The sequence below is a fragment of the Xiphophorus couchianus genome, chromosome 18 (genome assembly GCF_001444195.1).
Source record: "Xiphophorus couchianus chromosome 18, X_couchianus-1.0, whole genome shotgun sequence".
Classification (NCBI taxonomy): Eukaryota; Metazoa; Chordata; class Actinopteri; order Cyprinodontiformes; family Poeciliidae; genus Xiphophorus; species Xiphophorus couchianus.
The window spans coordinates 14,632,666-14,656,964 of record NC_040245.1 but is presented as its reverse complement, the minus strand read 5'-3'; the positions used below and the strand labels follow the sequence as shown (position 1 = coordinate 14,656,964).

The following is a 24,299-nucleotide window of genomic DNA, read 5'->3' as shown; positions in this document are numbered from 1 at the left end:
CAAGATGTAAATGTTAAGCGTTTCACACAGATTTATCTCATTTCTTTTATTTTGTGTAGTAGGTCAGTTATGTTATTCGCCACTTCTTTCTAATTTTATTTCATCACCTTCTGCTCCCCAGTACCAGCCATGATCACCTCCTACCCGAACACCACTCTGGCCACACAAGGCGAGGAGAAGAAGATGAGCTGCACCGCTCACGGGGAGAAACCCATCATGGTGCGCTGGGAGAAAGAGGAGCGAATTATCAACCCAGAGACCAGCCGATACGTGGTTACTGTCAAGGAGGTGGCTGACGAAGTCATCTCAACACTGGTGGTGAGCAATCAGTGTGACTGTGACACTGAATGTGAGGGGAGTGATGTTGCTCTAAGAGGAAAAGAAGAAGAGTTGGGTTGGAGTTGAACAAACTCTGCACTGTGAAAAAGTATTTGACCTCCCACAGAGTTCTTCTCATATTACTTTTTTGTCTGACTCAAAAGTTTAAAATCTTTCAGTAAATTTAATGCCAAAGACTTGTAAATGCAAAAAAATGTCTTCAAATGATAATTTCTTTAATTAAGGGGACAAAATGTGAAAAGGTCAAACAATGGCCTGCACCACCATTTGGTGCTTATTGGTGCCAATAAGCTTATGTGATACCTGATAAAGAGGTTTTGCTCTCTGCTGATACATTTTGGTCCTCCTTAGTTCACTGAAGCCAAATTAGAGTGTTTTCAAGTATGAACAGCCTGTTTATGTTTGTGCCACACCATGTCAATCAGATTCCTATCTGGACTCCAAAATCTTTTCTTCTTTTGACCCAGTTAGAGGCGGACTTGTTGCTAAAGCCTGTATAAAGTCACAAACTGATGTCCTGGAATAATATTTCAAGATTTTTTTTATAGAGCATGGTGTCATCAGTTAGGGCAAATGCTCAATGCCTTATTACAGCAGACGAGACTTGTTACACTGGTCTGCTCAGTGTAACAAGAGCAGACCATGTTACACTGTCAAAATGAAGACTTTTTAATTTGTTTTGCTGTTTTATATCAAAAAGTGTAAAATTATCTTTTCACATATAGTTTGGCAGTTTTTTGTTTTGATAAATAAAAAACATCTTCTGGTAAATGCTTCTTGTATTTACTATAATTTAATTTGTTTAATGTTCTGAAAACTTTGAGTGACAAAAAAGCCAAAAGGAGAAGAAACCTGTACTCAGGTGTGAGCGCAATGTGTAATATTTTAGTTCAGCACATATTTGTTTAGAAAATATTAGTTTAAATTCTCCTTTTTAGCTTTTAAATGAGGATTTTTGCTTCATTCCTGTACAAAAGTAAAGTGCAGGGAAAAGTCTTACCTGATTGAGTGACTAGAATAGTTTATATTTAGAAGTGGTAGTCGAACTGTTCCTTTTTGAAAGTCCAGCAGAGTGTACTGCATATTTCTGTAGATCATGCCAACTGTTCGTGAGGACTCAGGGTTCTTCTCCTGTCATGCCATCAACTCCTTCGGTGAGGACAGAGGCATCATACAGCTGACAGTGCAAGGTAAGATTTTGACTCCTTTAAGCTCATGAAGGTTGTTTTTAGGAGATGTAGAATAAAACCTTTTCTCATAGTAGAAAGGATTTCTCTTATTATTTCTTATTAAAGTGTAAACCATACGTACTGGTATTTATATGATCTCACTGGTAATATTACAACAAATGAATCCATTAGTTTTGTCTTTCTTCTGTGCCTGTCTGCTTGCGGATATCTGCTTACATCTTCCTGTTTCTCTCTAAGCATACTGCTTTGTTTAAATTTCCTCAGAACCACCTGATCCTCCAGAGGTGGAGATCCGGGAGGTGAAAGATCGAACCATAGCTCTCCGCTGGACCATGGGGTTTGATGGCAACAGTCCTATCACAGGATATGATATTGAGTGCAAGAATAAATCAGGTACAAACAGAAAAGAAGGAGATTAAAAAGAAAACTACACTAAAGTTAACCGTATGTTCACAATTTCCCATTTTGTTTCTTCCAGCTTCTTGGTTGTCAGCCCAGGTAACCAAAGATGTGTCACCACAGCTTAACCAAGCCACTATTATAGACCTCCATCCTTCCTCCACCTACAACATCCGCATGGTTGCCAAGAACATTATTGGCAATAGCAACCCCAGCAACGAACTCACCATCACTACTGATGAAGCAGGTTAGTTAGCATTGACTAAATATCCTACATATATGACTGCCAACTCTGACATTTCTGAAAACCAGAGATGATCAACTACACAAACCAAGCAAAAAAAAAATCTAAATATTTTATTTATGATACTGTGGAGATACAAAAAAATAGCATAATTTACCATAAACCTGATCTAGAGTCAAAATACCTTCCTGTAGTTTATTAAACACAGGGAGTCATCACAGACTCCACTACCAGTCTGGGAGAGGGACTCGAGTTATGGGAGGTTTGATGGTCGTACTGCATTATCCAACAAAGCAGGAAACACTCCTTAAGTTACACAGAAACTGGTGATACACACTCACAGGTAAAAAGACATAAACACATGTGGTTGCATGAAAGGAGTCACATGAGCACTAATAAACAACATAACTCATTAAAATGCATTTAAATAGACATTTACTTACATAAGTTATCAGTGTGTTAGTGGTCATTTCAAAATATGCTCCTGTGATAAAGTAGATATTACATCTAAAATAGGGTTAAAATAAACACTTATTTCAATGGAGAAAATTGTTCTGCATCTTGCAAAAGAAACAGTATTTATGTAAATTATTACATTGAAGACAAGCAAAAGTAAATCAAACTATTTGTTATTGGAGAAAGTTAATATGTATAATTATGTGTTTTTAAGTTTTGGTTATTGGCCAAAATTAGTTCTGGTTTTGACAGCTTTTAGATGGATGCTTAGTAAGACAATTTCCCAAGGAATTATGATCCTACTAAAAATAATAACTGCATAGCTGTTGAGCCTATAATTCCATAAAATGAGAAAAATACTCATTCACTACTGCCTTTACTTAGTCCTGTAAGTGTTCACTTATCCTCAATTGCTTATAATGGTTATGGCTTGCTGCAATGGCACATTTGGTCTAATTAATAACTGAACTGTAGTTATAAAGAGCTTTTATTATCATTTTGTCTCATTATTTAAATGGTAAATCGAAGATGTTGGAATTTAAAAAAAAATCTTTACTGATTTGCAGAGAAAGCTTTAATGTTTATCACAGAGCGAGACCTTGAAGGGAGCGATTCTTGGCTCAAGAGCACCATCTAGTGGGGAAAATGTGTTTTAGTTGTCTTTCCTATTTTCTGTGCAGAGTTGTGGTAATGGTAAATAATGTGCGTCATTCACAGCTCCTGACGGGCCTCCACAAGATGTCACTCTGGAGCCCACGTCCCCACAGAGCATCAAAGTGTCTTGGAAGGTACGCTCATAAATTAATGTCTCATTTTGTCAGCTAGAGTTTGGCTCGTAATGGTTATATTTGGATATATTGACTATGTGAGAATGATAGAACATACTAAATATTTTTTATTGCAAGAGTCAGCATATTAAAATTATTTTCCACTATCTGACAATGAAAACAGGGGGGGGGGGTTAAAAGACATGATCAGATGTGATGCTCACCTGTCTGTGCTTCCTCACCTCATGTCTTCCACACCCACAGCCTCCCCAGAAGCATCTGCAGAACGGTGTGATTCGCGGCTACCAGGTGGGCTACAGGGAGTACAGTCCTGGTGGGAGTCACCAGTTTACTATTATCAGCGTGGATTCGACAGGAGACACCACAGAGAGCATCGTGTTGGACAACCTGAAGAAGTTCACTCAGTACAGTGTGGTGGTCCAGGCTGCAAACAGAGCTGGAACAGGACCATCTTCACAGCAGGTGGTAACCAAGACCCTGGAGGATGGTGAGCTGGGGATGAGGAGGTCCTAAAATGTTATTGTTCCTGGGGAAAATATTCATGCTCTTTAAGCATTTTCACATTTTGCCACACGGCAACTAAAAGATGCATTTCTTTAGGATTTTAGGTTATTGCTCAAGAAAAGTTGATTTTTTTGTGGCATGGAAAGAAAAGGACAAAAATGTTTTAGTTATTTTACAAATACAATCTATTACATCTATCACATAAACTCCTAAAAACAAATTTAATGTGAATGTGGGAAAATCAAATTGTCACTGTAGACACTGTTTTTAAATCTAATGTAAGAAATCTCATTCATGACTATTGCATGCTGAGTTTATACAGCATAGATTGTTGTGTAAGGCCTCCATCTACTGGACACTTTTTGAACAGAAGTGCAGCTTTCACAATTTTCGTTTTCTGTCTGTTACTCTCCTGTCTCACATGTCAAATGTCATTAGTTTTACATAACGTATTGCTGCCTGTGTGCTACATTAAAATCAAACCAAGTGAAGAATGTATGCCATGACTAATCAAATCAGAAATGTAAAACATACTGTAAATTGAGACTGAGCCTTTGAAATAAATTGCAGCAAAAACACAGTAAACTAAAAAGATATGTGCTCTTAAATTGTGTAGAAACATGCAGTTTACCAACAATAAACGAATTATTTTAAAGTATTATAAGGTAGGAAACTGTTGGTTAGAAAGAGAAAGCTGTGTGATTTTTTATTTTTCAATTTTGCTTTATCTAATCGAATGCAAGCAGCAGTTAGGATATATTGGCTAATTTAATGATCAAATAACTAAGATCACACAGACCTCTATGAATTGCTCAGAACCAAGATGACTAAATCTGCTTTTTTTTCAACTATTGTTAACAACTCCTTGTCTTAGATGCCTATTGTAAAAAAATTTCACATTTATAACATCAACTCCTCAAATTGTATTTTTAATCTGTAGTTATTTATTTAACTTATTTTTTAATCAGATTCCATCCAGCGTCTAAAACTGTCTCTTCAGAAGTACTTGATCAAACATTCAGAAACTTTATTAGACCTAAACTCTGCTCTTTTATCCTTCATAGTGCCGTCTCGATCTCCTGAAAACGTCTTGGCAGTGGCCAAGTCTCCAGAGGTGATTTCCCTGTCCTGGATGTCTCTGCCCAGAGAATCTCTCAATGGGAACCTGCAGGGCTACAGAGTAATCTACTGGGCCAACCTGCCTGATGGAGGTACCGATGATCACACTTCTGTCTGTCTGTCCAGTCTGTTGCAACGTTTGCTTAATTTCTGAGGGAAAGGACATAAAAGCAATTAGGGAAGATGACGAGGCAGTAATAACAAGTGACATTACATGCCAGCTTCATCTTGATGCTTACAACAATATATGTTCAGTTTGTTCCTGGAATAAACCAGCTCTGTGGCTTAAGTAAAACAAACCAGTCAAAGCTGTCTTATTTTAATTGCTACTAATTCCCTGAAGCAGCAGCAGACCCACACCTTAAGGTATCAAATCTCCTTGTCTGTGTCAGAACTGGGTGAAATTAGGAATGTGACAACCGATCAGCCGTCTCTGGAGCTGAATGGTTTGGAGAAGTACACCAACTACAGCATCCAGGTCTTAGCCTTCACTAATGCCGGAGACGGAGTCCGCAGTGAACAGATTTATGTTCGAACCAAAGAGGATGGTAAGAGGAAAAGAACATTTTCTGAAACCTATCTTAATTTGTTTACTGTTGGGGAGTTAATTATTAAATGTCTGTGTTTTTCCCTAGTTCCTGGTCCACCAGCAGGAGTGAAGGCTGCGGCTAACAGCAGCTCGGCTGTGTTTGTCTCCTGGCTGCCTCCACTTAAACTTAATGGCATCATCAGAAAATACATTGTCTTCTGCTCTAACCTGCATCCCATGGTATTAGCATTTTTATACGATAAGATTTGTCCAAGACAATAATGGCAAATTTCCAAATTGCTAAATATTGCTGCAGCCTTGTTTTACATTATCCTTTATCCTCTCTTGGGTTTACAGGTGATGAGTGAGTTTGAGGCTTCTCCCGATAAATATTTTTACATGATCCCAAATTTGGTTCGAAACAGACAGTACAGCGTCTGGGTGGTGGCAGTGACTGCTGCAGGGCATGGCAACAACAGTGAGAAGATCACAGTAGAGCCTCTGGCTAAAGGTACTTGATTCTCTACTGATTTTGCTGATAATATGTGTCGGATAAAGAAAGACTGAATGATTTCCACTGAATTGTGTTTGATTTGAGGGATTTTTGTGAGTATTTTTTTGCTTCCGTTGTTCTCAGCTCCAGCTAGGATTCTGACGTTTAATGGCACAGTCACCACCCCCTGGATGAAGGACATTGTTTTACCTTGCAAAGCTGTCGGGGACCCTCCTCCCACCATCAAGTGGCTCAAGGGAAAGTAAGCCAGGAGCCTTCATGTGTCACATTACAGCCACAGTCTAAGCTATTCCTGGAGTGTTGAATTTTCCTATTTATTTCCAGCACAAATGGGACACCTACACCTGTTATTGTGGATGGTCGCCGTAGCGTCCAGGGGAACGGGAGCTTCATTATCCGCACAGTGAAAGCAGAGGACTCTGGGAACTACAGCTGTGTGGCCAGTAACAACTGGGGGTCAGATGAGATCACACTGAACCTGCAGGTCCAAGGCAAGTGGTTAAACATGCCTTGGTAAAAATTAAATGATTAAGTTTAACATTTCCATCTACAAAGCAATCTAAAGATCCCATTTTATAAATGACTGGATTTGCATGTCTTACATACCATTATTATCTTATAATAATGGTTATATAAAGATTGCAGATGTGATTAATATTTTTCAGATATTGCACAATAACCGGTTGTAAAGTAAATTCTGAAATTCTATAAAAATGTTTGGGATGTATTTATTATAATCAAAATAGTTTAAGAAAGTATATGCAAACACTGGGAAAAACAGAGCTATGTTTATGTAATGCAGTGGTTCCCAAAGATTAATTTTTTTCATACCGTTTCCCGCAGCCCCCGCCTCCTGCAATGGCACTGTGCCCCCCCCCCCCCCCCCCCCCCCAGGGGCGCGCCCCACACTTTGGGAACCACTGATGTAATGCAGAAATATTTCCATAACGAAAATAAAGTCAGACAAAGATCTAAATAAATTAAGTTTAAATAAAAAACGTGGATACACTTACACTGGAGTAAAACATAGAAGAAAGATGAACAAAACAAGAGGTGGAAAGAGTACTGAAAGCTGTACTCAAGAAGCCATTATAAAATTACTCAACTAAGAGTAATAAAGTATTTTGTAAAAAATTACTCAAGTACTGAGTAACTAATCATAATATATCATTTAAAATGAAACAATGTCATCAGGCAGTCAAAAATGTGTAATTCAAACATACCAGTTGAACCTTTTGTTGTATGATTTTACTTTTATACAAATGTGTTTTTGCTGTCGATCAGATATTGAATTGTTCATTTGAATATTGCCCATGTGATCAATATAAATTTATTTATGGTGCAAATCTTAAACATTATCAGCCATAATATTATATTACTTAAATAGTCTCAATTATTGGGATCATCTTTTGCTGATGCTATTGCTAGCCGTGGCTTTTGAATTGAACTGTTACTACTGTAAGCTAATGTTACTACTGTAAGCTAATGTTAAGCTTCGGTTCATTCCCTTCTGGTTATTATCACAGTATTTTAAATATAGCTTCATACTGTAAAATCACAGCCAAATGACAGTGGATGCCAGCAAAGTGTTTCCATTATGACCCATGGTGTTTGTAGAATATGCATCAGCAGACACCTGGAGTTTGAGAAAATGTCATGGTGATTATTATTATAAGGATTAAATATCACACTTTCCGGAAGCCTCCTTGTGGTGACAAAAGGTCACAACAATTTAAGTCAACAAAGTTTTTCATCATGAGGAGAGATGCTAACAAAAATATATTTAGGAGTAGCACTCATAAGTTTAAACTTTATTTAATTGTTTCTGGTGTTTGCTACAGGAAGTTAGAAATATAGCAGTTAAAAACTTGTTATTCGTTGACTCAGAGGTTTTAGGATTTCTTGTGATTAATTTAATACCACTTCTCATTTGGAAACAACTTATGCAGATATTGTATTATTTTGTGCTATTTTGGTGTTGATTTAATATTGATGAAAGTTATCCCAGCCATAAACCCTCTGCTTTCTGTCTTCATAAGGCTGCTTGTCATTAAAAAAAAGAAAATCATTATTATCATCTCTACAGTCAGGATAAAAGAACGTTCGTGTTCTGTCAGTTCCAGGCTTTAAACATATTAAAAAATATAACATGGATTTTTAGAAACCACAAACTTTTGACTGCACCATGCTATCATTTATTGAACAAACATACAGCCAAAGTGAAAAAGTTGGTGTGACATGTGCAACAAAAATTCAGTCAAAATATCTGAAACACTAGAAATTAAAGCCAATGTATTTTCTTTTTAACATCACTGTATATTATAATTGTTGAGTGTAGTTTGTTTTATATTATTTCAAAACCACAAAAAAAGAATGATAACCCGAAACATGATCAATATACTGGCCTGTCATCCACAGTACCCCCTGACCAGCCACGTCTCACGGTTACCAAGACTACCACCACATCAATCACGTTGTCATGGATACCTGGAGACAATGGCGGGAGCTCTATCAGAGGTGACGTTGTTACCCTTGAACAAACTCATACATAATCATCTACAACCATTGAAGCAAAATTTTAAGTTTGTTACAACTGAATGTGACGGACACAGCCATTAACAAGGAGCTTCATACAAATGTGAAAACAATCATCTCCCTTCTGTGTTTTGTGATAGCCTTGGTCCCTTCCTCTTGCACTTTGGTCTAACTCTGCTGTTCCATGAATGGGTCTCATTATTTGCTGCTCCAGCACAACAGTTAAGTCCTAAAAGCTAGATTAAAAAGCAGGAGAAGAGATTAGGTTCTTTTTAGAGGAAGATTAAAGCGTTCCATCTTACAGCGCAATCACAACAAGACTATTTGTGGTGATTTATCATTGCTCCTAACCAAACTGCTCCTTTCTTTTGTGTTGTAGTCACCACAGCAGCTGTTCAAGATGCTTTCTCTGTTATATTTGCTTTGCTTTCCTCCACATAACATCATCCATCACCAGAACACACTCACCAGAACTTACTATACAAATCCCTGCTGAACATAGGAGATCAAGTTATGGCTGTTTGGATATAATACACAAAGATCTTGGTTACAACTGTCTGTGAGGACATTGAAAGTCCATACAAGAAAATATATTACTTGCTTGTAGAATTTAATGCAATTCACTTGAAATAAAATAGGTTACCACATATTGTGTCAGAGTTTAATGTTTAATCTGAGAGATCCCCTTTCTGATTAAGATTTTGACTTTTACCATAAAAATCTTAAAAACTAAGATTTTAAGATTTTAAAATCTTAGTTTCAAAATAGCGGTTTAATTATGTGATTTTCACCTCAGTGTTTCCTGCAGGTTTCTGCAAACACAATAAGACTCTTTCACATTCAAATTAGTAATAAAAAATTAGATTTATTCTGAACCAAATATTGATTTATTTAAACTTTCTTCCTTTTTTTCCCCTTCCATTTTTCCAGGTTACATTCTGCAGTACTCAGAGGACAACAGTGAACAATGGGGCAGTTTTCCCATCAGCCCCAGTGAGCGGTCATATCGTCTAGAGAACCTGAAGTGTGGCACATGGTACAAATTCACCCTGACGGCCCAGAACGCCGTGGGCCCAGGACGCATCAGCGAGATCATTGAAGCAAAAACCCACGGGAAAGGTGAACAGTGCGGTTGTAGTTTTTCTTAGTTTTTAAGATTCAAATTAAACAAATTGCCATAATAATCATTTATGATCTTCAAGGGTAAAACTTGCAGATTTGAGGACATTTAGTTTTTATAACAGATTTAAAACATTTTTGATTTAATGTAAAACAATGATATTACAATTGAACATTAGGTAAATCAATATTTTGTTAAAAACTTGAGATTTAAAGCAGTTTCTACTCTCTGTTATTTCCTCAGAACCACAATTTGCCAAAGAACATGAAATCTTCACCAGCATCAACTCCACCAGAGCCAGGCTCAACCTGGCTGGCTGGAACAATGGCGGCTGTCCAATCACCTCCTTCATACTGGAATACCGCGCGGTGGATTCAGCCACATGGACAACAGCCCAGCGCACCTCGCTCACCAAGAGTTACATCCTGTACGACCTGCAGGAGGCGACATGGTACGAGCTGCAGATGAAGGTCACCAACAGCGCCGGCTCCGCGGAGAAACGGGTCACCTTCGCTACTCTAAATGCGGATGGAAGTAAGTTAGGAGGAAAGTTTGTGATTGTGTTTCATGATCCTTCTTCTCTGAGCCAGTGAACAACAATTAAAGTAGAAACTGTTTTGTTGTACAACGCTCAGTGATATTCATAAAATTTGATTGTGCAATTAGTGGTTAGAAAAAGTCAGGAATAGATATACAGAATGATGATGATGATGATGATGATGAAGAGCAGGGACGTGGGAAAGTAAAAAACACTAGTCCAACTGGAGGAGACAATACTCATTTGAGAACATGAGATGAGAAGATTTTTTTGTAAATCACGTTTTGGAAAATACTGACACAAAATCTTTAAAAGCAGTGGTAGATATGTAGCAAAATAAAAAGCTCCTGATACAGTATAGCATTGTTAGGGAAAACCATTCTCCATGTGATATTAAACAAAGTTTAATGTGAGGCATTAGCAGTCCGAAAGTAGGAAGGTGTCTTGAGCAGCCAAGATAAATCTATAGGCTGTTTGAGTCTAATTTATAGATCAATAACAGGCTTAGAGTTTTTATATTGCAAACGTCTCTGCAGTTCTGCCTGCATCCAGCCTTGGAAGTGCAGAAAGAAAACTCGGGTGACCATCAGAGCCTCTGCAGGCCATTGGGTTGCTTTATATGCCTTTCAGGACTGCATTTTGTGTTAGCTCAGCAAGAAAAAACCATATAACCTGTCAGGAATGAAGGGAGCTGGTGACGCCCCCGAGGTGCACTCAAGACTCTCTGCTTGTTTCTGTGTTTTTGCAGAACTGTGTATGCTGTCTGTTAGTTTGTCATGAGCGCATGTTTGTGTCTCCAGGCTAAGGCATATATGTGGATGTTGTTGTCACTTTGACAGTGAATCGATAGCTCTGCTTCTCAGGCTAACACAAACTCTGCATTCTCCTATAAATATTGTGTCTTAACTATTTTCTATTTTAACCAGAAAGACACACATTCACTAGCCGCTTTATTAGGAACACCTACTATGCTTGTTAAGTCAAGGCATTTAGGGATTTACACACGTTGAAGACAACTTGGTAAAGTTGAACTGAGCGTCAGAATGGTGGAAAATGTATTTAAGTGATTGAAATGAGCATGGTTTTTACAAACACTATGCTGTTCCTATCTTCTGATGTTTACCTCCCATCAAATAATGCTCATGCCACAAAGTTGAAGTTTTCTCAAATTGGTTTCTTGAATATCCCAGTGAATTCATCAGATTTCATTCAAGTAGAGTACAATCTGCAGCAATTGCTTAATGTCATCATGGCAAAATGAACCAAAACCTTGGAGGAATGTTTTCCACATGTGATGACTAAAAATTAAGCCACTTGCGAAGATAAAACAAGGTCCAAGAAAGCGGTTTCAAATAAAATCTGGGAACTGCCACACAGCTTCAGAAAAAATGTCAGGAACAAAGTGTCAAACGTGGATTTTTATATAACATCAGATCTAACCAAAGCACTTGACCCAATTAATTGAGAAGGTCTGTGGAAGATTCTGATCAAATATGGGTGTTCAGAAAAATTCATAAGTGTAGCACACAATTCCCCATGACAAAAAATCTATGTCCTTTATATAGAAAGGTTGCATACTAGCCACAGCACTTTTCTGTGATGCTGCAAAATGAAAGCCATGGCAACAACAATGACGTGGACATGTTCTACGGTTTTGATGTCAGTATACTCAATCTGTGAAGGCTGCCAGCTAAAACAAATAATGAGGAAGTGACAGGTTGTGTTGTTTGCTGAAGACTTGTTTATACAAATGAAGAACCGCAGGCTGCAGACCAGAAATGTCTTTCTACCATACTTCTAACAATGTACAGTACATAAAAGACTCAAGTTCTCCACCAACCAACTTAAGAGAAACCTTTCACTGAGTCCATTAGGTTTATGAACAACCTATTGACAGATTTACCAAGCTTGGAAGGACTTGGTCATGAGTCATACACATAGATAATGAAAATGATTGTTTAAGCTAGTGCCGCCTTGTTTGCCGTTACATATTCAACATGAGGCCGCTCAGCGACCTGAGACTTTCCAAGTCAGAATATTTTGATCTGAGAAATCATAAAACAGACATCTAAGTGAAATGAGAACATAGCTTTAGTTCTACTCAATATTTAGTACTATTTAATAGTATTTAATATTTCTAACAGTTTTCTAACAGTTGAATACTAACAGTTAGTGTGACTGGTAGGAAAGAATGGGGAAGGTTCTACTGTTTCTGATGCACATTGGTTTTAATGCAGTAATTTAATTTACTTGGACAAGTCATTAGGGAGTAGCTTCAGTGTAGCTTCACTACAGGGATGCCGTGTGGCGCAGCAGGCACCGCGAGTTGGACTCTCGTCAACCGTTATTCTGCTGCACGTCTCCCACATTCCTGTCTGATTGCTGTTAGATAAAGTGTGGAAAAAAAAAAGAAAATAAAGTTTCACTAGAGTCTTAGTGCACATTTACTTAATAATCTTACAAATCCTACGTCTTAAGGGAGGGAGAAATTGAGCTGCTGCATACTAAACAGTGCACTCTACTGTGTAATGGACAGGAGGAAAATTCAATAGTATCTGCAGTGTAATAAAGAACATATAATATTTCAATATCCAGGAATGATTAGATTTTAAAGTGCACATAAAAATTGTGCAAATGGAAAATTACTTATCAAACTATATTTCCCAGGAGTTTTTGATCCTAATGATTCTTTACTGTGATACATAAAACGTATTCCTCTTTTCCTCCACAGGTTTTAAGGTCAACACTGATGAGGATGGTGTTTGAATTATACAGGAAATATCTAACAGTTTTCATTTCTGCCAAGGTACCATCCCTCCTCTGCTGAAGACAGGAGATCCCATCTCAGACAACATGTCAGGCAGCGGAGGGCTGAAGATGGTGGTGACCATCACCTCCGTTCTAGTCGTGGCTGTGCTGGTTTTTATAATGCTAATGGTGCTAAAGAGAAGACGGAGGGAGCAAAGGCTCAAAAGACTCAGAGGTAAGTTTTTACCAATAATTCACCAATAAAAACGTGGACAAGTGTATCATCTGCTGCAATTCACTGCATTGTTTTAAGCCTTAAACAGATTATAGGTATCAAAAATTCAAATTGTGCTCTAATTTATGTTTAATGTTTGATACTTCATTCAGATTTGAAAAATCTAACTGTTAAAGAGCTGATTCAATTCACAAAGCAGTGTTCTTTACCACATCTCCAGATCAGCTAACCTCTTTGTTACACATAGTAAAACCCAATAATGTCTTTTTTTGCATTTGTTTGCATTTTATTCTGGGAAAATAGAAACTGTGTGTGAACCCTGATGAATATGAACTGCAGACAAACTGAGAGATGCACAAAATGATAGAAAACACCTTTTTTGAAGGGGTGTGCATAAGACTGACATAATAGTCATAAAAATAATATAACACCATTTATGAACATGAAGGAGCCTTCATGAATGGTTATGACTGTTGTCATGAAGTGTCATTCGGTAAATAATGACACTTTTAATGTAAAGTTGACACTTTTAATGCAACTTTTAGTGTAACTTTGCATTAAATGTGTCATTATTTACCGAATGACACTTTATGTCAACAGTCATAAACATTCATGAAGGCTCCTTCATGTTCACAACAGGTGTTATGTTGTGTTTATGATAGTGTAATGTCAGTCTTACACACAGCCCTTCAAATAAAGTGTTACCAAATGATACATACAGAATGTTGTTAAAATCTTCAGAATGCTCAAGTCTATAAAAACAACTGCAATAAAGGTAAGAATGATGCTAAAGTAAGTTTGTATTAAGAACGTTTGAGTGTGTGTTGTGCCAGGCTCTAATAGATCTGAAGTACCTTTCAGTGAGAGGAATCATCAATGCTTGTAAAGTATTACCAGTTCTGTACCTTCACAACTCCGACGGGGCTGTATATGGTATTAACCACCTCTTTGCTGACTTTACAGATGCCAAAAGCCTGGCAGAAATGCTGATGAGGTATGTATTCTTAATTTTGATTTGTGCACACTCATTTGCTTTCAGACAGAACATAAATCACTCTGCAAGCCAGAGTTACAGCCCCGTTCAGTGAAAATCAAATATATTGTTGGTGCTGTCCTTTCACCTTCATTCAACTTCTTGTCAGTTTAAGTGGAACTGAGTTTGCATTTCTGCAACACAAGAGTTGAGGAGATTACCTGGCGGGTTTTTTTTCCCTTCACAGTAAAAACACACGGACGCCAGACACGGTGAACAAGCAGCAGCAGACACTGAGAATGCACATTGACATCCCCAGAGCGCAGCTCCTCATTGAAGAGCGGGACACAATGGAAACAATCGGTAAAACGCTCGGGGTGGAACCTGCTTTTCTCAGTCACCATGTGCTCCACTCTCACAGTTTTCTAAACTCTGCTTCCTCTCTGTTAGACGACAGGTCCACTGTGCTGCTGACAGACAATGATTTTGGGGAGACCAATAAGCAGAAGTCTTCCACGGTGACCCACACAGTCCACTACCAGTCTCTGTCCCAGGCCACTGGGCCCCTGGTGGACGTATCCGATGCCAGGCCTGGAACCAGTGAGTCCCACCACCGTCAGTGCTCAACATTTATTTCCTTTACTACTAACAATGTGTCGTTATGTGTTAATGACAATAACAAAACGGTTGTGCAAGTGATGCTGCGATTTTGTTCCATGTTCTTGATTTGTAGCTGTGAATCTAGCATACAGTCTTTTCATGTTACAACCACAACCTCAAATTTATTGAAGACTAATAGGCAAAATTAACTTAAAAAAATAATAATTGTATTTTAGTTTGAAAAAACAAGTGTTCTTTTTTTCATTCAAGCCTCTTCACTCTGATAATCCTAAATAAAAACCAGTGCATTCAGGAGTCACCTAATTGGTAAACAGAGTCCACCAGTGTGTAAATTAATATAAATATAACTTTTAGTACAACTAAGCCTCACTAGCTCATTTGAACACATTAGTGAACAAACAATATCATACAGACACAATAACACCAGCAAGTTAGGTAAGACGTTGTGGAGCAGTTTAAAGCTAGTTTAGGTTTTAAGACTGGTTTAGATTATTAATTAGAGAAGTAGGAAAGAAGCCCACGGTAACTCAGGAGAAGCTGCAGAGATCCACAACAAAGGTGGGAGAATATATTGACTGGCCAACTATTTTTTACACACTCAATAAATATGGTCTTTGTGAAACGCTATGCAGTTTATGCAGCAAACATGCAGAAGAAAGTGTTATGGTCAGACGAGACCAAACTTTAGTATTTTGGCCTTTATGCAAAATAAAACATGCAGTGGAAAACTACTGCTGCACATCATTGCAAACACATTGTCAACCTCATGTAGCGGTGACAGCATCATGCTTTCAGAAAGCTATTTTTCAGAAATGAATGAGAAGCTGACCAGAAGTAATGGAAAGACAGACGGAGTTCAATATAAGTAAATACTGCAAGAAAACCTGTTAGAGGCTGGAAAAGATTAGGTTCTAGGGTGGAGGTTCTCCTTCCAGCAGGACAATTATCCAAAAAGTCCAGCCAGAGCTACAAGGGGATTGTTAGAAAACATATCCATGTGTTACACTTGACCCAGTCAATGTACAGACCTAAAACTGATTTTGTGTTCAAATCCAAACTGACTGGGCTAGAGTCAAAATGTCTCCTGATGTCCAAAGCTGTTGGAGACACACAGGAAAAGAACTGCAGCTCAGAAAAAGGTGCTTCTACCAATCTTTTATGTGTTGTCCAACCTTTTCACTTCTTTTTTATAAAAGATTTTGAAAACTTTCTCTTTCTTTGCTTTGCACTATTTGGATTTGGTCTGTAACAAAAATCTGAATAAAACACATTTACGTTTGTGACAAAATCCCAAGGTGTATCAATGCTTTTACAGCTCTATGTAAATACACTTTTGCAGACTTTAGTGCTGTAGTAACTTGGCTCAGCTACACAAAATACACAAAGGTGATAAAGCTTTACTGCATTTTCATCTGAAATATATGCAAGGCATTAAGCCGCTCCACCCGTTTTATTTAAAATGGCCCTGATACGGTGAGTTGTCTTACAACGACAAAGTTGTTTCTGGTGTTTAAGCTCTTCTGAAGCCAAACTGATGAAGAGTAGCGATCTTCACTTCTCTTTTTTGAAACAAAGCTTCCCGTTGATGCCCACAAAGCACTCTGTTTAAAACAGTATAAGGTGCACATTTAGGTACACAATTAGTTCTGCAAGCTGATTAGGAACATTTAGTTCTTTCTTATTTTTCTATAATTTTTCACAGCTGATCTACCAGTTCACCAGTAAATAAACAAATGTGAAGACAGGAGACAGAACAATGTTTAATCTTTGTAAATAGACTCACAAACACTGGCACCCATTCTAGTCTTAACCATGGCCTTTAGCACACAAGCAATGAGTCACATGACCTGACCAGAGTGAACTCATAGCTGACTCAGAGCTTTTCTTCTTTCTTTCTGTCATTTCATCCCTCCATCTCTCCTGACTACTGTTACCAGCTTTATTCTTCTCTCTGCATGGATCTGGCCTCAGACCTTTTCTAAATGGTTTTATTATCATCTGCTCTGGCAGAGGATGAGGCACCTGCAACATGCTAGGGTCTAGCTGACTGAGACGAAGGTTTTAGGTTTCTGGAGTTTGACAGTGATAAAAACAATATTTGCTGAGGGCAGAGAAAGCAAACAAGAAGAATGAACTGTATCAAAACAGAAGCCAAGACATCCTACTGCCTAAATATTCTAAATAATGCACGTCATCAGTGTTTTATGAATATCCTGTAAGTGAATGTGAAGAAGTTCCAACAGACCAAGTTACAATTTTCATAGATAGCTTCTTGAAAACACAGAAACTTAAAAACTGTGGTAGACCTGTTGCCAAATTAACTGCATAAATATATTAAGAAAACAATAAAGTTACAAACATAATAAAATAAAGTCCAAACAAGTTGTTGAAACCGATTGACCAATTAAAGTTTTGGAACTATTAACTAGTTGGTCACTACTGCTAAAAGTCCAACAAAGGTTTATGGTATCTAGGTTAAGAAAAGTTGGTGTGCTCCTTTTTAGCACACCGACTTGACAGTCCGTGTGAATCAGGGGAAATAAGAAATTATCTTGCCGGTTTTAAAATATTTGATAGATTGCTAGAGTTTTTTTTCACTAAATTAATCCAAAGATGGATGCGAGTTAACGCAGATCTCCATTTTAAAGGATTAAAACGGAGCTGCAAGTATTTTGATTCAAAAGCAGCAAAATTAAAGTAAAATTATGACCTAAATTTTGACTCACATTTAGTTTTATAATGTATATTTCAAATTTGTATAGTTTATATTTGTATATTTGTATAGTTGGGTTGCACGTCTAGCTGCATCACTAAAATGTCCCGGGCAAAGCACTTTATTGTTTCTGTCTTATTTAAATTAGTCCATAACTTTTGCATATCTACTGATTGATTATTTATTCCTGAAGTGTTGATGTACGATGATTTTCAGCTGACAGCTGCTAGCCTGAGCAACACAACTGACCTTTACCTCCCTAATCACTGCTAGACCCCACTGCCAGACGCACTGCCAAAGCTGGACCTGCTGCAGCACGGAGCCGCTACGCCAGCCAGTGGACTCTGAACCGGCCGCATCCCACCAGCTCCTCACACACCCTGACCACTGACTGGAGACTCCCCACACCCCGCGCCACTGGATCTGTGGACAAAGAGAGTGACAGCTACAGCGTCAGTCCCTCACAGGACACAGGTAGAGCCAGAAAAGACGGATAGGAATACTACCAAAAATACACAAACAACATGAACTCAGTCTGTTTTTAAAGCTGGAAAGTATTGGGAATATGTCAGAAGTTGTATTGCTTTTGTGAGATTGCAAAATGCATTAGAAGGGAAGAAAACAACTCTTGTTTTTTCATGTTTTAATCCAAAAACATTGGCTTGGTACTTTATTTTCTTTAAAACTCAGACTGTGTAGCCCATTCCTACCTAATTTTATTACATTATGAATCCATCATAAACCCATTCCATTTATCTTTACTTTTCCCAATATGTTTTGCAGCACTGGTCAAAACAAATCAACAATGCCTTTAAAAACACACAATATCAGCAGAACAGTAAATCAAAATTTACCTTTAATTCTAAAGAAATCCAATGCAACACGATATTGAAATGCACTCCTCCTCATTATCAGATCGCGCACGGAGCAGCATGGTCTCAACAGAGAGTGCATCTTCCACCTACGAAGAGCTGGCAAGAGCCTATGAGCACGCCAAGATGGAGGAGCAGCTCCGTCATGCAAAGTTCACCATCACAGAGTGCTTCATCTCTGACACGTCGTCCGAGCAGATGACAGCAGGGACCAACGACTACACCGACAGCCTGACCTCCAGCACACCATCGGAGTCGGGCATCTGCCGCTTCACCGCTTCCCCGCCCAAACCTCAGGATGTTAGCAGGGTCATGAACATGGCCGTGCCCAAGGCGCACAGACCAGGTGAGGAAGTGGAGCTTGGACAACTACACAGAGTTACAGCGTTTGTCAGAATGGCCCAGTTAAAGTCCAACTGAGAATCAGTGGCATAGATCAAAAGTGTTCAGCATCCAGCTGTTGGAGTCTTATTCCAACATAGCTATAGCTGTAGCTGAACCTATTTCTCAGGACAATAAAACAGCATATTTAACCATTTATAAGTATATTTTGTATGAACAGTTTGACAATAACCCTTATTCTTTTATGTTATATATCCTCTGCACAGCAATCCTCCTTAATTTGTACTTTTAAAGGAAGAAAATAGATTGAAACACATTTTATTAGCTAGTTAATAGCCTGTCTGTGACGGCTTCTTAATTAACTTTTGGCCAGCTCCTATTTTAATTGCACTTGGTTTAGCTTTGCATTCTGTTATGTGTCTCATTAGTCTTTAGACTTCTGCTAGAAAATCAGGTAGTCTCATTAACCATCACTCGATTTATATTAGAAGAGCTTTCTGTGCCTTCAGTTGACTTGTTTATCTGGAGCTTTCCATCTTAACAGACAAACAAAGCCCATCAGACTTCATGAAATCATAATTAGTACATGAGGTTTCCTAATGCACCCCTGGCATATGTTTTATTGTTAGGGAATTTTTTTCCAGAAATTATTCCCTTTTTTATTATAACTACACATTAAAAGCTTTGTTTCAAAAGCCATTTCAAACTATGAATATGCTGTGTGGTTGCTAGCTTACCTTATATGAACCTTAGCTTCTCTGTAAACCCATCAGTTACTTGATCCGGCAGCCCCACGGAGGCAGCTGACCACACGCCATGCACAGACGGCCCAAACTGAAAAACACTGTGCTCTCTGACACATGTGGACAGCTCGTCCATCACCCGTCCTGCTCTCATGTGATAGTCTGTCTGGGACCGCTGATAATTAGCAGTGCTGAAGGTCTCCTCTTACGAGGAGCAAAAGAAGAACTTTGGGTCTGCAAATGTGCCGGAGGTTCCCCGTGAGACAGCAGCCGAAGACATCAGATCTCCCTCTTAAGTTTCAGATCTCATTATATCATGAAGTACTGTGCACAGGACAGCAGGCATGTCTAAGCAAAGAGAGGGCAGGTAAAGGCTATCTGTCAACCTGATCTCAAAGTATTGTAACTGAGTACAAAACAGCACTTTGCTGATAAAGGGGAGACCTATCAGGATAACCACAGGCTCTTTGCTTATCAGACCAGAGTGACGACTGCAAACACTGTGGTGTCACTTACACTGGGAATACAATGCAGAGATTTAGGATCTTAATTGGCTGTTACATTTTTGTGGTGTTAATTAATCACACATTACAAAAATATATATATTTTTGGTTACGTCAATGTAAACTGAATAATTGTGTATAGCTACATACAAAACACTTTAAGTATTATGTGTACAGGAGTTGTAAAAACACTCCTTGTGTGTTTTCTTGTATTCTCTCTTTCCTCCTTCCTCTCTATTTTTATCTTCCTCTTTCCCTTTAATTTTTTGCTCCTTCTCTCTTCCTTCTTCTTTGGCAAAGGTTTGGACACTCATACTGGCTTCATGTTAAATTTGTGTAGTTAAGGGGTCATAGTCTCATATTTCAAAAGTCTACTTGCTCCGATTCGAACTAGAGCCAAATGAAAATAGGAATGACTATGCAGTTAAATCAAATTAAATGTGAAGTTTTAGCCTCAATAATAATATATGAAAATGATTAACTAGAAATAATGTTAAGCTGATAAAATCCAACAGTATTTGGATACACGGCAGTCTGTGTACAGGGATGAAATGTAAATAGGAAGTTACAAAATTACTACACATGAAAACAAAATTAGTGTAACAAATGCCAGATTGTGAATTTGCAAATATCCCAACCAGAGGAACCTAATTGGGTGAATTACAGTGTGAAATCCAGAGCCAGCAGAGCTGCTGATGTACCTCACACTAAGTGAATGATGCACCTTCAGCTTTACTATCATCTCTATTACATCACTGAGTGAGCTAAGCTGATGCAACGTTTTATAGATACAGGAATACAGCTAATGCTTGAGTCAGAAAGGCTCGCATGACTATGAGATCTATGAGATGCATATTCAGTTTCTGTGTTCAGAAACTTAGTTCCCTCTGTGGCACAACAGAGGAAGGTGTCACCTTTAGGTAGTCCTGTAAATGTGTTGTATGACACACAAATGTGACCATTGCCTGTAAATATCTTTCAGATACTAAATGCTGTTTAGATGATGCACTTTGGTGTCTCACTGCTGTACCGTTCACAGTTTACGAACTGATTAATTTTCAAACTTCATTTCTAATGAGCTCCCAGGGAAACACTTGAATCTATATTTAATTCAATTAACGCTTCAAGCCATTCATCATGCTTGCCGGCACTAATGGGGCTTATCCATAACCAGAGTAATTTATTCATTCTTCCTGTGAACCCTGGAATCCATCCCCTGAGGTCACACACACTAACTGAATGTGCAGAGGCGACCTTGTCTGGGCTTGCATTAGCGCAGAGATTCTGGCAGGACCTGTGACTGTGCACATATAGCACACCGACATTATATTCGTACATGTGTGGGTTGTGTGTGTGAGGGTCTTCATGTGTGGGAGAGATAATGCGTTAAGAGCAACTTTAGAAGTGAATGACGTCTCTCTAATTATGTGCCGATCTCTGCATCTGTGAAATGGTAAAATGTCGATTCTGTCTGAGCTGCACAGATGCTACAGAGATATTCAAGTGATCTGGACATCTGAAATTATATTTGTGCTGAATTACATACAGAAGGCAATGCATGTAGGAAAAGGAAAGTCTACTCATCCTCTTTTCCTTTAACGTATCTGATGAGATTTAAAAAAAAAAAATCTTATCTTGATTTAACACACATTTTAAGTTTGACCCCGCTAATTATGGCTGAGGTGTGTTAGCCAGTACATCCAACATGTCACCAGAAAGAAGGGTTAAAATGAACCCAATGAAGTTTCTAAGTTGTACACATTGATTTATATCAGAAAAAAAGCTAATTTCCTGAGCCCCATTCTAATCCGAAACATTGACCTTCATGGCTACATCAGTTTCTGATAATTACAGAAAATATAACATTTCCATTAAGTCTTTCATGTTATTCTGTTATAACAACCAGAGTGACAAGAAGTGTCACAGCTGAATTTGTGTGAAACAAATGTTTATATTTTAAACTGACAGCAAGGAATATGGTTAATTATGTCCACGTGAAACATCCAAACTTGCTCAAAGTTCATATGGGTTCTTCCAGTCAGGCACCAATAACCCAGACGTATCTCAGTACCAGGCTCTAGTTAGGCCAAGGGACTGTGTAGGTTTAGGTGAATGCTATTCTATACATTTTGTCCTGCCTTACTTTTCTATTAATCTGTTTCTCTGACCAGAAACACTCTACATGTTTAGTTTTCAGTAAATGTTTCAGACAGGAGGATCATTGACTGAGCACTACCGCCCATCGCCATGTACAATCTATGTAATCATCAGCTTCAAATACCAACACTATGTAAATGAGCGACATTACAAAAGTAAAATAGTGTTTTGCCCATTATATTTTTGAGGTACAAGCTTGTTTTGCCTGCTAGCCGTTAGTTTCAGCCTCCTGACCAACTTATTTACCAGAATCTCACTTAGAAAAATTATAATCTACCCCATTAATGTTCATATGTTGTCGCTTTATTGTATTTTCAATTTTCCCAAACATTATTTCTAATGCTACTTCCTGCTTCTCTGTGTGTTGCCTCCCAGGAGGAGAGTTGGTCCACTTACCTCCGTACCTCCGTATGGACTTCCTGTTGAACCGTGGCGTGCCTCTGCCAGCCCGAGGAGGGGGGGTCAGCAGCAGTAGTGGCAGCAGTAGCAGCGGGGGAGGCGGTGCAGGAGCTGCAGGACCGAGCGGAGGTGGTGTTGGTGCTGCTGGGGAATCAAGAGGAGCCATGGGTCAGGCCTGCCTTGAACCCCAGAGGAGTCGTACCCTAAAGAGGCCTCCTCCGATGGAGCCCACACCCATGGAAGTGCCCTCTCCCAGGGAGGTGCAACAGTGGCAGCCAGGAACTGCCTCTACCCTTCCACACAGGGATGTCCGGGAGAGGGGGGAAGCCCGGGGCGAGGTCCGAGGAGAGGCGCCCCCCTCAGGAGATTTAGCCCAAGCACAGGCTGCCAAGCTCAGCACCTCACAGGAGTCACTGCTGGATTCCAGAGGACACCTGAAACAGAGCAACAACCCTTATGCCAAGTCTTACACTCTGGTATAACACTGGGACACACAGGACTGCTTCAGACAAACAGGACTGCTGCAGACACAATCTGAGAGGAAGAACAAAAGACAGACGACCGGCACAGGAAGGACAGATTACCACAACAGAAACTGTTGTACATAGAGCTGTTTCTGACATGCGTCTAAAGTGGATGCTTTTCTTTGAGTCTGTCTTTCTTTCTTTGACTCTTTTCTTTCTGTCCTCTCTTGCTCTTCACTGATGCTTTCACACGTTTCTTTCTCTCACAACTTGCTCCTCTTCAGAAAAGTTTTCTCTCACAGTTCTTATTTTCTACTTGAGTATTCTTTTATTCTAAAGTGACAAAATAAGAGGATGGCCAAAATGATTTATTTAAAATTTGAGAAAGGTAAAAAAAATAATATTGAATTTATATCAAGGACAGTTATAGTCATTATTAATATTATTAATATTGTATAAAAACAGAAAATATCTAAAAAATATGAAAGGGAAACTGAAGAGGACTCTGAAGCACTCTGCAGGAGAATGTTGCTTTCTTAATTTATTTTTATTTTTCATTGTTGCAGTGTAATGAAATATGTAATTGGGTAACAATGAAGATTTTAACACAGCGAAGAGCTGATAGAAGAGGAGGAAGCGTGATGCCAGACTGGACCGCCAATGCTGACCAATCGAAATGTTTTTCAGACTCTCTGACAACTTGCATGGCGACTGATCAAATGACAATTACTAGGAATGGCTGGAAATCCAAAAAAAAAAAAAAAAAAGATAATTTTGTCACTGAGAAATTATACAATGTGAATATATATAAAGAGAACACTTTTATTTGTGGATATTATGGGGAAAATGATTTGGTTAATAAAGTCCTTAGTCTTGTTTGCACACATTGGAGTTTGATTTACACTTTCCATGTTTTTTTTATTTGACCATTTTGTCCAGGGAAGATTGGTGGATGAAAAAGGTCCGGTTCACGGTCTCCACTCTAATTCATCCAAAAGGTGTTCTGTTGGGTTCAGGTTAGGACTCTGCCTGGGTCAGTCAGGTTCTTCAAAACCAAAACCTGCTTATTTGTGTCTGGATGAACCTTGTCTTGCACGAGTTCACAATCATCATGGAACCATTCCCACAAAGTTTGGGAATTTTTCAAAATGGACTGGTATCCTGCAGCAGTGAGAGTTTCTTTCACTGAAACCAAGGAGCTGAGCCTAAGTCTGGAGAAACAGAGGTCCAACATAACAACCAGACTTGCTCTTG

General features: G+C 38.7%; 1 protein-coding gene across 2 annotated transcripts in view; it reads left to right on the top strand.

Annotated features, from left to right (window-relative positions):
* The window catches only part of dscamb (Down syndrome cell adhesion molecule b), a 122,574-nt gene extending 98,645 nt beyond the window's left edge, over positions 1-23,929 (top strand). The window contains exons 12-33 of one of the 2 annotated variants that reach the window (XM_027999005.1): positions 122-318; positions 1,433-1,529; positions 1,794-1,922; positions 2,008-2,175; positions 3,346-3,416; positions 3,660-3,903; positions 4,985-5,131; positions 5,432-5,587; positions 5,675-5,808; positions 5,926-6,079; positions 6,206-6,323; positions 6,407-6,573; positions 8,501-8,599; positions 9,548-9,736; positions 9,981-10,271; positions 13,082-13,258; positions 14,222-14,252; positions 14,479-14,594; positions 14,682-14,846; positions 17,839-18,039; positions 18,481-18,783; positions 22,558-23,929. In XM_027999005.1, coding sequence (XP_027854806.1) covers positions 122-318; positions 1,433-1,529; positions 1,794-1,922; positions 2,008-2,175; positions 3,346-3,416; positions 3,660-3,903; positions 4,985-5,131; positions 5,432-5,587; positions 5,675-5,808; positions 5,926-6,079; positions 6,206-6,323; positions 6,407-6,573; positions 8,501-8,599; positions 9,548-9,736; positions 9,981-10,271; positions 13,082-13,258; positions 14,222-14,252; positions 14,479-14,594; positions 14,682-14,846; positions 17,839-18,039; positions 18,481-18,783; positions 22,558-23,063 — 3,860 coding nt within the window. In that variant the 3' untranslated portion in view covers positions 23,064-23,929. The remainder of the gene's footprint in view (positions 1-121; positions 319-1,432; positions 1,530-1,793; positions 1,923-2,007; positions 2,176-3,345; positions 3,417-3,659; positions 3,904-4,984; positions 5,132-5,431; positions 5,588-5,674; positions 5,809-5,925; positions 6,080-6,205; positions 6,324-6,406; positions 6,574-8,500; positions 8,600-9,547; positions 9,737-9,980; positions 10,272-13,081; positions 13,259-14,221; positions 14,253-14,478; positions 14,595-14,681; positions 14,847-17,838; positions 18,040-18,480; positions 18,784-22,557) is intronic. The other variant, XM_027999007.1, reaches the window with a different exon arrangement.
* The last annotated feature ends 370 nt before the right edge of the window (positions 23,930-24,299 follow it).